This window comes from Colius striatus, chromosome 2 (assembly GCF_028858725.1).
Source record: "Colius striatus isolate bColStr4 chromosome 2, bColStr4.1.hap1, whole genome shotgun sequence".
NCBI classification, from domain to species: domain Eukaryota; kingdom Metazoa; phylum Chordata; class Aves; order Coliiformes; family Coliidae; genus Colius; species Colius striatus.
The window spans coordinates 103,073,687-103,087,536 of record NC_084760.1 but is presented as its reverse complement, the minus strand read 5'-3'; the positions used below and the strand labels follow the sequence as shown (position 1 = coordinate 103,087,536).

Below are 13,850 nucleotides of genomic sequence, written 5' to 3'. Positions count from 1 at the left end.
ACATAGGGCCAGAACAATTTTCCAGATTTTAGCAACAGCGGGACAAAAAGCCCAGACTTCCACTCACCCCACAAAGAGCAGCATGAGGCAAAGTGAATAAATTAATTTTTACTTATAAAAACTGTGCTACTTGCCGTTAGGTACCAAGAAGCACATTTATTTCAACAATACCACTGTTGCACAGGTATCCCCTCAACATAATTGCACTTTTGAAATATTCACTGGACCACGTTGGACTTCAGTCACTTTGAAAATGGGAAAAGTAAAATATACTCATGCCACTGTTTCACCTCTTCACCAGTTCCACGCAACCAACCAAACTGTTGCAGGAACAAAGAAGAACTAGTAACATATGAAGAACTCACCTGTTTGCTCAGTTTCTCCCACTGAGTCTGGCAGTCTGCTAGCCTAGACTTCACCCACGTGTTTATGCTTGCAATAGGCTGAGCTCTTAAAGCAGACTCTACTTCTTTCATCTCTTTCAGTGATGGTTCAATAGTCTCCATTTCATTGACAAACCTCTGAGGATAGATTAGAAAAAATTAATGCTCTTCTTTAGCAAAACATTATATCAATTTGTAGAATTGCAATAATTTTGTAATTTAAAATTATTCCTGACAAATGTTATCATAAAAGCAGATTGATGCTGGTGTTCAACATCAGACTGTTTAAGAATTCTTCAGTGGTCCAAAACATCAGATCTATGCAAACTAAAACCCAAAAAATAGCTTACTATATACAGTGTAAACATTCTTATATACCAAATATCAGCACTAGAACAACATAAGTTTGAAGATTACACACACTAAATACTCTGATGTTTCTGGCTTACCTCAGACTCATGTTCTTCTGGAGACAAACATTTGAATGTACACCGTAGTTAAATACTGTGAGATAAAATTACTCTACCTATTTGTGATCACTATGTGCCATTAGCTAGGAAGTCATCTTACTGATACATACACAATTCCTAAACCCTAGATGTTTCAGACTTTGCTGATTTTTATTTTTATTGGCCTTGGGAGTTGAATGTAAAAAGCACTTTTTATTCAGATACAATTCTGTAATCACAAAATTGGGAAAAATATATAAACATTTTCAGAAGAAATTATGTCCATTTGTAGATGAATATTTGTAAATATGGCAAACACCTTTGAAAAGCACAAAGTGTTATGGCTACACACAAGGAAACTATTAAAATGCACCCAAAAGAAAGAGAAGACAATTTTTCTGGCAGGCTTAGTGGAATATGCCACAGACAGTATTTAATAACAAGAAAAATAATTAAGAAGAAATGTTAGCCATTGCTTATTTCAAAAGAGTTCTTAAAAAGGCAAAACTCACTGTGCACTGGTCAAGTTGTCTTTGAAGTCCTTCAGTATCTCCTTGAACAGTCTTTTCTGTCATTAAGAAATCTTTCACCCCATCCATCCACTTCTGAACAACTTTCGAATTAGTCTAAATCAAATACAGTAATGAAGAGTTGATACAATGCCACGACTTCCATTGCATTTCAACTTCCAACACTATCTAAAAAATATAGTACAAGCTGTGCTACCATTTCCTTGGTTTTGAATTGGACTACAAAAAAAAACCAGTCTGAGGACAATAGCAGCTACTGTACTCATTATAATTAATAAACTTGCTGAGGGAACAGAAGGCACTGTCAGTAAGTTTGCTGATGATACTGAACTGAGGGGAGTGGCTGACACACCAGAAGGCTGTGCTGCCATTCAGTGAGACCTGAACAGGCTGGAGAGTTGGGTAGAGAGAAATCTGATTAAATTGAACAAGGGCAAGTGTAGAGTGTTGCATCTGGGAAAGAACAACCCCATGTACAAGTACAGCCTGGGGAATGAACTCTTAGAGAGTAGTGTAGGGGAAAGAGGCCTGAAAGTCCTGGTGGACAGCAGAATGAGCATGAGCCAGTAATGTGCCCTTGTGGTCAAGAATGCCACTGGCATCCTGGGGTGTATTAGAAGGGGTGTGGGTAATAAATTGAGAGGTTCTCCTCCCCTTCTACTCTGTCCTTGAGAGACCACATGTGGAATATTGTGTCCAATTCTAAGCCCCTCAGTTCAAGAAGGACTGCTAGAGCTGATGGAGAGAGTTCAGCGCAGGGCCACAAAAATGAAGAGAGTGGAGCATCTCCTTTATGATGAAAGTCTGAGGGAGCTGGAGTTCTTCAGCTTGGAGGAGACTGAGGAGTGACCTCAATGTTTACAAATATGTAAAGGGCAGGTGTCAGGAGTATGAAGTCAGGCTCTTCTCAGTGATGTCCAGTGATGGGACAAGGGGTAATGGGTATAAGCTGGAATAAAAGAGGTTCCAAAGAAACATAAGGAAAATCTACTTCACTATTCAGGTGATGGAGCACTGGAACAGGTTGCCCAGATGCATTGTTGAGTCTCTTCTGGGGACGTTCAAAACCCACCTGGATGAGTACCTGTGTGACCTACTCTAGGTGGCCCTGCTCTGGCAGGAGGAGTTGGACTAGATGATCTTTCGGGATCCCTTCCAACCCTTAAGATTCTGTGAGATTCTGTGATAACAGTGCACAGTGAAAAAAAGTAAATACATACACAATTCCAGAGTTTTCTGACATATCATTTAGCATTTGACTTATATCCCACAATGAATTAGGTGAGGAGGGAGATAGGAGGGCTGTCATCCCCTTCTCAAGCAATTGTGGATGTTCCCAATCGTCCTTACAAACAAAACCACCAAAAACTTGGAGCATGGAGAAAGTTTTTCTCTGTCCTGGTCTGACCTGTTAATATCACTTTTTCATAACATAGTTGGACTTCTTTTTAATCAACGTGTTTGGACTGTTTGGTTGGGTTTAACAGATGGCATCTTTTAATTCTGACAATTCTCTTCACAAAGCACTGTTATTGAGAAACCAAGTCAAAGCTCACCAGCTTTACCTTCTACTCTGCATGTCACCACAGAGAAGAGCACACTTTGTTTCCTTAAAAACCTTACAATAACAGTTCTTTCAAGATCAATACATTACATACTGCTTCTCAAAAGAAACATCTGCATTAATGAAAACCCATTAGACTAAGATCATGTTTATTTTTAGGCCAATATTACCGTTAGAGGTCAAAGTCATGACATTTTCTTAATTCCTTTTCCATTTCAGAGGAATTCCCTGTAGTTGATTAACCTGAAAATCATTTTCCAAAAAAACAGACCCCAGGAGGCTTACAAGTGAAACATGGCTTAATGTAAAAAAAAAAAGTGAATACATATTTATAAAGACTGCCATTTGACAAGGCATTTTAGCATATATCTAATTTAGCTTGTTTACAGTAAGCTACTTGCATTAAATAGCTGAAGTGAATTAAATGGGATTACTCACAAAGTTAGGCACATGTTTAAATAACTTGCTGAATCACAAGTCAAGTCTACAGAAGTTTAAGGAAATAAATGCTCTTGCACTGTGCAGGTAAACAATTACCAATGGTCAAATATACAATGTGGTTTGTAAATGCATAAGAGCTCTCAATTTTCAGACATGAACCAAAATTCTGGATCACTTTCTGATATTTACTACAGGCCAAAACAAAAATAAAACGTGCTGAATTTTAACTTGTTCATTACTAGATGTACATGATGTACAACCATGCAATAGATTTAAAAGAAAAGTGATATACCATCAAAGACACAGAAAGCTCCCCTTTATTAGAGGCATGATAACAGAAAGTTTAATATATAGAAATTTTCTTCTAGAAAATCCAAGATGCAAAACCATTAAGATGAGCCATGTCTACTTTTCCCCCCTACATGAGTAATATGGTCTCCCAGTAAAACACTGATCATGTCACTAATGCATCTGTTGTCAGCTTAGGGGAGCCTCTGTCACATCGCAAATCATAGAAGCGACACCTGGGTGTCAGGGCTCGCAGGCACATCCACCTCTGACTTGCTCATCAGGCTAACAAGGACATTTTAAACACTCTTCACCTGTCTGCTCGCTGTTGAAATGAGAATGCTTATGTTGGTTCTTTTCAAAACCTAAATGTAAGGAGAGATGGTTTGGGAAACCTCTGTTTTTAAAGGTGAACTAGGAAAAAAGAAATATTAAAAAAATCAATTGGCACTGTGTGTAGATGCACATGACCACATGTTCTCAAAGGGCTGTCATTCACCTACCTTTTTTTTTTTCTCTTCTCCACCCTTTTTTTCCTGCAGTAGCCACACACTTCATCTTCTCTCTTAAGCAAAGACATACACTGCCCAGCCATTCTCTAAAATAATCTCTCTCTGGTATCCCATCTCCAGTACAGCCCCATTCAGTGTCTCCACCAGGACCATATACCCCTTCTCCCTATCAGTCCTTCCTGTACTGCAAATTCCATCCTGATCAGTCCAATGCCATTCACAACATTTTTGTTCAACTTGCTCTACATTCTTATCTTTATTCACACAGTGCTGGACTGCAAAAGCCCCTGCACAGGTTATTACTACTTCTTCAAAAGGAAAAAGTCAGAGAATATAAATACAGGTCTGTTCATCCACTGACAGCTTTGAAACATTTAGGAAATGCAGCAACTGTAGACATCAATTCAGTTCATGAGAATATACCCCTGCTCTAAGCCCCATAATTCTACAGATAACATCACTATTCCTTCCATTTTCAATTATTTAATAAATCACTTCCATTGTTTCTTCTGCTTTAATTTCTTTTTCAGCTTATGTACAGCACACGGCTTCAATGCTTTGATCTCCATAGTTCTTCAAAATACCCTTGGGCATACAAATCCCTGTCTTTCATCAGTGAGTACTTCACACACAGGGTGCCACCAACAAGATTGTGAATAGCTTCAGAGAGCAGGACACTTCACCTTTGGCTAAAAAATGAATATTTGATTCCTAAATAAAAACCTCCCATGCTAATACTGCATACACACACAGTTAAACATGAGAGAATTTCAGTTTTCAGGCTGCATCCAGTTAAAGCTGTTATTTAGGAAAGCAGGTATACATATGGTCCACTCAACTGAACATGATTCAAGTGCTGAAAGTGTTCTGCATTTATAAGAACTTAAGGGGGAAAAATGCTGCTAAAACTGCTGAGGTAAGTAAGTCTTGTACGGTATAGCTACAGATAATCAAAGCAACTGGAAAGTTGCAATCATTTGAAGAACAAGACTTAGAAAGTTGTTGCACAAAGAATGTTAAAGCAGACTTACATTTATTGTCATGGTAAATAACTAGTAAATTTAACCACAAAGAAAGATATTGTATATTTTAGTCAAAGTCAGAAGATAAATTAATGAAGAGATACTTGCTGGAAAGCAATCACCAAGGACTTGACTAAATCTTAGAACTTAATTTCTTTTAGGCTCCCATACAAGACAGCTTTGGGCAGCAGCTCCTGCTGACCAGTGGCATCAGCTCCTCCACAGCTTCACATAATCCCACAGGCTGTTGAAAGTAGCTATGGAAACATGGGTTTAAAAGAACCAGACTAAAAGCAGAAACTCTTTCCAATGTAAGTGCACAAGTACACATACACCTGAACATGGGGTGAGTTGTTTGGGGGCTGGGGAGTGAATCAACAAAGACAGTTTTATCTTTATGATTCAGGTAACACGCTCTAAGTCCATTATACAAAAATATATATGAGAGACTTTTTTCTCTGAAAATTTGCAGCTCCTCCTATTATTTGCAGGTTGGTTTGTGGCTTCCATTTACAGGTTCATTAGGCTAGACTGAACTGTCATACCTATATTACTCATACACACACATCCCACATGCACTGCTAGGAGGAGCTCAAGTCCTGAAAAAAGCAATTACTGAACAACACCTTATGAGCAGGAGTAAGTTTTTGCCTCTAGCCTTGGGAGCATGGATGTACACTCAGCATTTAGTTACCTATTACCCCTATTATGACTTCCTCTAGGTTTGTGAATTTTTAAAGAAAAAAAGACTTGAGCTTTTTACTACTTCTGAACCCGAATCAGCAACAGTTTGTCCAACTTTCACTGCAACATAATGTAGGTCAATTACCTGGCCTTACCAATATAAATTTCAGTTAAACATGTGCCTGTACTTGAGCAGTCATTAAAGATTCTATCTGCCTTAAAACCAAATACACCCTTAAAGTTCCAATCCACTACCAAATAAAATAATAGTTTTCTGGTTTAGAAATAAGGGAAAGAAAGACTGAAAGGAACTGCTGGGAAAAAGTGGTAGTATGCATATATGGCAGAAGTGTTCTCAAGAAGGCACATGCAGTAAGTCATTTATGTTTGGAATGTGCGTGATACATACTGTTAAATGGAAAACAATACAAACAATTCCACACCTTAAAATAAGTTTAATGCCTTTGAAAATACAGAATCCTGGTAGCTAATGCACATATGCCTTCATCCTGAGAGAGGGAATCTCTAAAAGCAGTTTTCCTGGTTTTTGAACTTAAGAATATGAAAACAAAAATAGGAAACTTAAAGTCTAGTTAAACATTAGGCTAGAAAGAATAGTACTATACTTGCACTTTTATACTGTTCTGATTAGCTTATACTTCCAAGCTGATACTGCATGATGGTTAGTGCCTATTTAGCTTTTGGGTCATGATAATAATTCCATTAGCTAAATCACAGAATCATAGAGTGGTACAGGTAGGAAGGGACCTCTAGAGATCATCTAGTCCAATCCCCCCGCTAAAGGAAGTTCACCTAGATCAGATCACACAGGAACACATTCAGGTGGGATTTGAAAACCTCCTGAGAAGGAGACTCCACACTTTCTCTGGGCAGCCTGTGCCAGGGCTCCCTCACCCTTACAATAAAATAGCTTTTCCTTACGTTTAAATGACATTTTTTTGTGTTCCAGTTTCTTTCCATTATCCTTTGTCCTGTCATTAGATAGAACAGAAAAAAGTGATGCCCCAACCTCCTGACATCCACCATTTAGATAATTGTAACTACCCCACAGTCTTCTCTTATCTAAACAGCCCCAGTTCATGATATTTAGTTTTCATTACTTTGTTTTCCTCTCCTATTAGAAATATAAATAATGTAGAGAAGAAACATACAGGAAACAGAGAAACTCATCTAACCAGTAAACACTGAGTCATAGAGTCTTAGAGTCATAGAGTGGCAGGGTTTGGAAGGGATCTTTAGAGATCATCTAGTCCAACCCCCCTGCAGAAGCAGGTTCATCTAGATCAGGTTGCATAAGAACACATCCAGGTGGGTCTTGAAGACCTCCAAGGAAGGAAACTCCACAACCTCTCTGGGCAGCCTGTGCCACTGCTCCATCATCCTCACAGTGAAATAGTTTTTCCTTATATTTAAGTGGAACTTTTTGCGTTCCAGCTTCATCCCATTACGCCTTGTCCTGTTGCTAGATACCATCAAAAAAAGGGATGTCCCAACCTCCTGACACCCACCCATTAGATTTTTGTAAATGTTAATAAGATTTCCCCTCAATCTCCTCTTCTCCAGACTAAACAGCCCCAGTTCCCACAGCCTTTCCTCATATGAAAGATGTTCCAGTTCCCTGATCATCTTGGTGGCCCTGCACTGGACTCTCTCCAGCACTTCCCTGTCCCTCTTGAGCTGAGGAGCCCAGAACTGGACACAGGACTCCAGATGAGGCCTCACCAGAGCAGAGTAGAGGGGAAGAAGAACCTCCCTTGACCTGCTGGCCACACTTTTATTGATGCATCCCAGGATCCCACTCTTCTTGGCCAGAAGGGCACATTGCTAGCTCATGGTTAGTTTATTATCAACAAGCACTCCCAGGTCTCTCTCTGCAGAGCTGCTCTCCAGCAGGTCAACCCCCAGCCTGTTCTGGTGCATTGGGTTGTTCCTTCCCAGATGCAGGACTCTGCACTTGTCCTTGTTGAACCTCATGAGGTTCCTCTCTGCCCAATTCTCAAGCCGGTCGAGATCCCACTGAATGGCAGCACAGCCTCTGGGGAATCAGCCAGTCCTCCCAGTTTGGTGTCATCAGTCACCTTGCTGAGGGTACACTCTGTCCCCTCATCCAGGTCATTGATGAAGATGTTGAACAAGACTGGCCCCAGAACCGATCCCTGTGGAACTCCACTGGCCACAGGCCTCCAACTCGATTCTGTGCCATTGATCACCACCCTCTCAGCTCTGTCATTCAGCCAGCTCTTGATCCACCTCACTGTCCACTCATCCAAGCCACACTGCCTGAGCACTCTGATGAGGGTGTTATGGGAGACAATGTCAAAAGCCTTGCTGAAGTCAAGGTAGATGACATCCGCTGCTCTCCCCTCATCTAACCAGCTGGTTATGCACTCATAGAAGGCTATCAGGTTGGTCAAACAGGATTTCCCCTTGGTGAAGCCATGTTGACTCCCCCTGATAACCATCTTATCCTTCACATGTTCAGTGATAACATTCAGGATGAGTTGTTCCATCACTTTTCCAGGGATGGAGGTGAGGCTGACCAGCCTGTAGTTTCCTGAGTCGTCCTTCCTGTCCTTTTTGAAGACTGGCATGACATTTGCCTTTCTCCAGTCCTCAGGCACCTCATCTATTCTCCATGATTGTTCAAAAATGATGGAGAGAGGCTTAGCAATCACACCAGCCAGCTCCCTCAGCACTCTAGGATGCATCCTATCAGGACCCATTGACTTATGAGCTTTAAGCTTGGCCAACAAGTCTTTAACCTCTTCCTCTTCCACCCAGGGCAAGTCCTCTGATGTCCTGGCCATCCTGTTATCCTTGCCGAACTGGGCTTCCCGAGGGCTGGCCTTGGCTGTAAAGACTGAAGCAAAGAAGGCATTCAGTACTTCGGCCTCTTCTGCATCCTCAGACATCAGGGCACCCTCAGCATTTAGCAGTGGGCCCACATTCCCCCTTGCCATCCTTCTGCTGCTGATGTACTTGAAAAGTGCCTTATTACTGTGCTTAACATCCCTGGCTAAATTTAATAGTAGAAGGGCTCTAGCCTTCCTAGTTGCACCCCTGCATGCCCTGGCAATGTTCCTATACTCTTCCCAAGAAGCCAGCCCCTGTTTCCACCTCTCATAGATGGCTGCTTTCTGCATGAGTTGGCCCAGCAGATCCTTGCTCATCCATGGAGGTCTCCTACCTCCTTTTCTTCCTTTCTTGTGCTTTGGGACACACTGACCCTGGGCTTGGAGAAAGTGGTGCTTGAAGATTGACCAGCTCTCATTGGCACTTCTGTCTTCTAGAACCATATCCCATGAGATCTGTCCAAGTAGATCTTTGAAGAGGCCAAAGTTGGCTCGCCTGAAATCCAGGGTCACAGTCCTGCTTTGTGTTCTGCCTCTTCCACACAGGATCTTTAACTCTACCATCTCATGGCCACTGCAGTCAAGGTTGCCTCCAACCTTCACATCCCCAACCAGGTCCTCTTTATTTATCAGTACCAGGTATAGCAGCACACCTCTCCTTGTTGGTTCCTTGACCATCTGCCACAGGAGGTTGTTGTCAACAATGTGCAGGAACCTCCTGGACTGCGTGTGCTCGGCTGTGTGGCTATCCCAGCAAATATCAGGGTGGTTGAAGTTCCCCATGAAGACCAGGGACTGTGATCATCCACATCCTCCTCCTGATCAGGTGGCCTGTAGCAAGCTCCTACAACAATATCACCTGTCTTGCCCTGGCCATTAATTTTTACCCATAAGCACTTTACTCGTTCCTCATCCCCACCCAGGCACAGTTCAGTACACATTAGTTGCTCCCTCACATAGAGAGCAACTCCACCTCCATGCCTTGTCAGTCTGTCTTTCCTGAACAATACATAGCCCTCTATGGCTGTGCTCCAGTCATGGCAGCTGTCCCACCACGTCTCTGTGACCGCAATGAGGTCGTAGCCCTGCATCTGCACCCACATCTCCAGTTCCTCCTGCTTATTCCCCAGGCTGCGTGCATCGGTTTAGAGGTAGCACAGGGGCTTACTCAGACACACAGGTTTCCCTGGATGGGTACAGGAGGTTCCTCCCCGGTTTGGCTCTGTCTCAGGGTGGTCAGCCTTCCGTATCTCAGCCCAGGTTGCAGAGGAAGGGCACTTATCATTGCGTTCCCTGTCCTACCCTGTTTCCCAGCTAGAAGGGACAGCTTGTTCTGTTTTGCTTCTCCCCCCAACCCCCAAGCCCCTTAGTTTAAAGATCTCTTTATTAAATTTGCTAGCCTACTCCCAAATAATCCTGTGCCTTTACTGGAGAGATGAATCCCATCCCGTCCTATCAAGCTGTAGTCCCCAAGGAAGGATCCATTGTCAAAGTACCCAAAGCCTTCCCGTCGGCACCAGTCTCTGAGTCAGGAGTTCACTTGGCTGATTTTTCCATTGCAAACTCCTCCTTTATCTCTAGTGAACAGGATAGAGGAGAAAATAACTTGAATCCCTCTACCTTTTACCTGCTACCCCAAGGTTTTAAAATCCATCTGGATCCTGGACATGTCATGCCTCATGACATAATTCATACCTACATGGAACACAAGTAGGGGGTAGTAGCCTGCATCCCTGACGAGCCGTGGCACTTTCTCGGCCACATCCCTGATCTTGGCTCCAGGCAGGCAGCACGCCTCTCTTGACTCCCTACCTGCTCAACAGATGGGTCTCTCAGTGCCCCTTAGCAGCGAGTCACCCACAACAAGCACCCATCGCCTCTTCCTACGATGTCCTTTACCTGTTCCAAGTGGAGCAGCTGATGGATTGTTTAGTGGGTTTTCCCCTTTTGGAACTTGCTCGTCGAAGTCCCTTGTTGCCAGTGCCTCTGACTTATTTGTAGTGGGCACTCTGGAAGGAGGGCTTTGAAGACGAGTCTTTGTCCTTTTTTTTTTTGTAACCAGGGTCCATAACCAAGTCAGCCTTGGCAAAGTTACTTAAGCACTTAATTCTCCCTTTTTGTCAATGGGTTAAACTTAAAAATACCCTTTAACTACTCTTGCTTTTAAACTCTTCATTTTTAAAGCAGGGGGATTTTCTATCATGCAAGATTTCACTTCATTAGAAGGGCCAGAAGGAGGATCCTGAGAACTACAAGTGTGTCAGTCTGACCTCGGTGCCCGGGAAGGTTATGGAAGAGATCATTCTAGTGTCATTTTCAGACATATGCAGGTCACAACCAAGGGTTCAGGCCCAGTCAGCATGGCTTTATGAAGGGCTGGTCCTGCTTGACCAACCTGATCTTCTTCTAAACCAAGGTGACTCACTTAGTAAGTGTCATGGTTTCATGTGAAGCAGTTTCTGGTAATGGGGAAGGGACTATAAAGATGGCTTCTGTAAGAAGCCCAAAACTGTCCCCAGCTAAGTCAAACACACTTCTGGTGCTGAGCCAATTAGGCACCTCTGCAATCACTTTTGAAGAAGCAGCCAGAAGAGGAGGATTCTTCCTGTTCTTTCTTGTTCTTCTTTTCTGTCTGGTGGTGGTACAAGGACTTGGGAGAGACAGAGAAGTGACCATGCAGACCCCAAGGTCAGCAAGGGAAGAGAGGAAGAGGTGTGCTGGAGCAGAGACTCCGTTGCATCCTGTGGAGGGCACTGGTGAAGCAGAGATTTGTTTGCACTTTGTAAAAGACTCCACACCAGGGGCGGTGACTATTCCAGAGGAGGCCATGTCCTGTGTGAGGGACCCTGTATCTGAAGACACTGCAACCATGGGGAAGAATCCCATGCCAGAGATATTCAAAGACTGTCCCGTGGGAGGGACCCTGTATCGGCAGAAGTTGCAGCTGCTGGGAAGAACTCACACCAGAGAACTTCGTTAAGGACTGTCTCCCGGGGGAGGAACCCATATTGGAGCAGGGGAAGAATGCAAGGAGTCCTTATACTCTGAGAAGAGAGAAGCTGCAGAGATCATCTGTGAGGGACCAATCAGATCCCCCATTCCCTGCCCCCCCAAGCCATTGAGTGGGGAGGAGGTAGAGATATCTTGAGCAATGAGTTGGGCCCAGGAAGAAAGGAGAGATGGGGGAGGGAAACCTTAAAGTGCTAGTTGGAATTTTCTCATCAGTCTGCTCTCTTTTTGTTTTTTGTTTTGTTTCTTGCAGGTAGTAGAATAAACTTTCCTACCTTCTTCTCTAAGTCGAGTACTGGAGTCTGTCTTGCCTGGAATTGTAATTGGCAGTGAGTCCTCCCTGTTCTTGTCTCAATCCACAGCATCCTTGGTACTCTTTTTCTCACTGTGGTCTCTGCCATCCTAATGAGTGTGGAGGTTGATAAGGGGCACTAGCGAGACACTGTTGTGGTGCTTTATTGCTGGCTGGGCAAAGCCATGGCAGCAGATGAGGGAAGGGCTGTGGATGTGGTCTGCCTAGACTTTAGTAAGCTCTTGATATCAACTCCCACAGCATCCTCCTAGAGAAATTGGCTGCCCATGGCTTGGATGGATCTATTCTGAGATGAGTGAAAAACTATCTGGATGGCAGAACCCAGAGAGTGGTGGTGAATGGAGTTATATCCAGTTGAAGGCCAGTCATCAGTGGTGTTCCCTAGGGCTTGGTGCTGAGACCTGTACTGTTCTCACATCTTTATCAATGACCTCAACAAGAGGATTGAGTGCACCCTTATTAGGTTTGCTGATGACACATAGCTGGGCAGGTGCATAGTGTGGTATGAACCCTTTATATGCTTCGAGCCTCTGTCAGACTAGTGACTTACCAGCATTTCACTCTCAAACAGTATCACCTGGATTCCTTCAGGAACACGGAGTGAGAAAGGGATCTAAAGCAATAGAGTTTTGTAACTAAAAAAAACCCCAAACTTTTCATTTTACCTCAAACATTCTCAACTTGGATGTAATTTCCTCTAGTAGTTTAACATCTTTGGAAATCTTGAGCTTTAACTTGTCCCAGCATCCCTGCACATGCTTGAAGTCTTGCATGTAGATCTTCTTTGCATCCAAAGCAGCATGTTTCTCCAAAGCCTTTGTTTCTTCTGCAAGTTTATCTACCCTGGGCTTCTGGGCTTCCAGTGTTTCACAAATTGTCTACAAAAAAGAAAGATACATGTATGCTTCCAGTATCAGACACAGAAGTACCCAATTACATAGAACTGCAAGTACATCAAAGGTTTTGTTGTGCAACCAGGCCTTCTGACTCCATCTATGATCTCAATGGGTTGGCCACTTGCAGTGAACGACCTTAAGGACTGCTTTTTTACGATTCCTTTACATCCAAAAGATTTGTCTCAATTTACCTTTTCAGTTCCTTCAATTTATCAACAACTGACTCAGCATTACCATTGGACTGTCTTGCCTCAAGGAATGCTAAACAGTCCGACTATCTGCCAGTTCACAGTGGCAAACGCATTGCAGCCTGTGCAACGGCTGTGGCCACAAGTGCTGATTTATCACTACATGGATGACATTGCTATCTGCAGAAAAGATGGATGATTTGACCCAGGTAACTACAGACGTTCACAATGCAGAACAAGCAGCCCGACTTCAGATTGCCAAAGAAATGGCTCAACACAGTGTGCAATGAAAATATTTAGGCTGTAAGATTACTTATCACACAATACAGCTACAAGCACTGAAACTGCAGCTACAAATACAAACTCCAAATGATCTTGAGAAATTGCTGGGAACTGTAAATTGGGTAAGACTCTTGGAATCACAATCAAAGAATTACATCCACTTTTTGAATTACTGAAGGGTGATCTCAATCTCAGTCCAAGATGGCAGCTGAGAGGAAAAGTCTTAGACCGTTTGCAGGAAGTCTGTACAGTTGAGGTGCAGTCATCATTTTTGTCCCTCACTACCAGTGAATTCTGTTTTAATTCCACATGACTTTCAACCTTATGCTCTTCTGTGTAAATGGAATCCAGAAAACAGAGATCCTCTATTGATCACAAAAATTGGTCCTTTTGCCTCACGCTTTTACAAAAACAAT

The 13,850-nt window shown here is 42.9% G+C and overlaps 1 protein-coding gene across 11 annotated transcripts in view; it reads right to left on the bottom strand.

Annotated features, from left to right (window-relative positions):
* The window catches only part of UTRN (utrophin), a 367,525-nt gene that overhangs the window by 245,557 nt on the left and 108,118 nt on the right, over positions 1-13,850 (bottom strand). For all 11 annotated transcript variants that reach the window (XM_061991642.1, XM_061991648.1, XM_061991644.1 and 8 more), the window contains 3 exons: positions 12,734-12,946; positions 1,345-1,458; positions 366-521 (listed from right to left, as the gene is read on the bottom strand). In XM_061991642.1, coding sequence (XP_061847626.1) covers positions 366-521; positions 1,345-1,458; positions 12,734-12,946 — 483 coding nt within the window. The remainder of the gene's footprint in view (positions 1-365; positions 522-1,344; positions 1,459-12,733; positions 12,947-13,850) is intronic.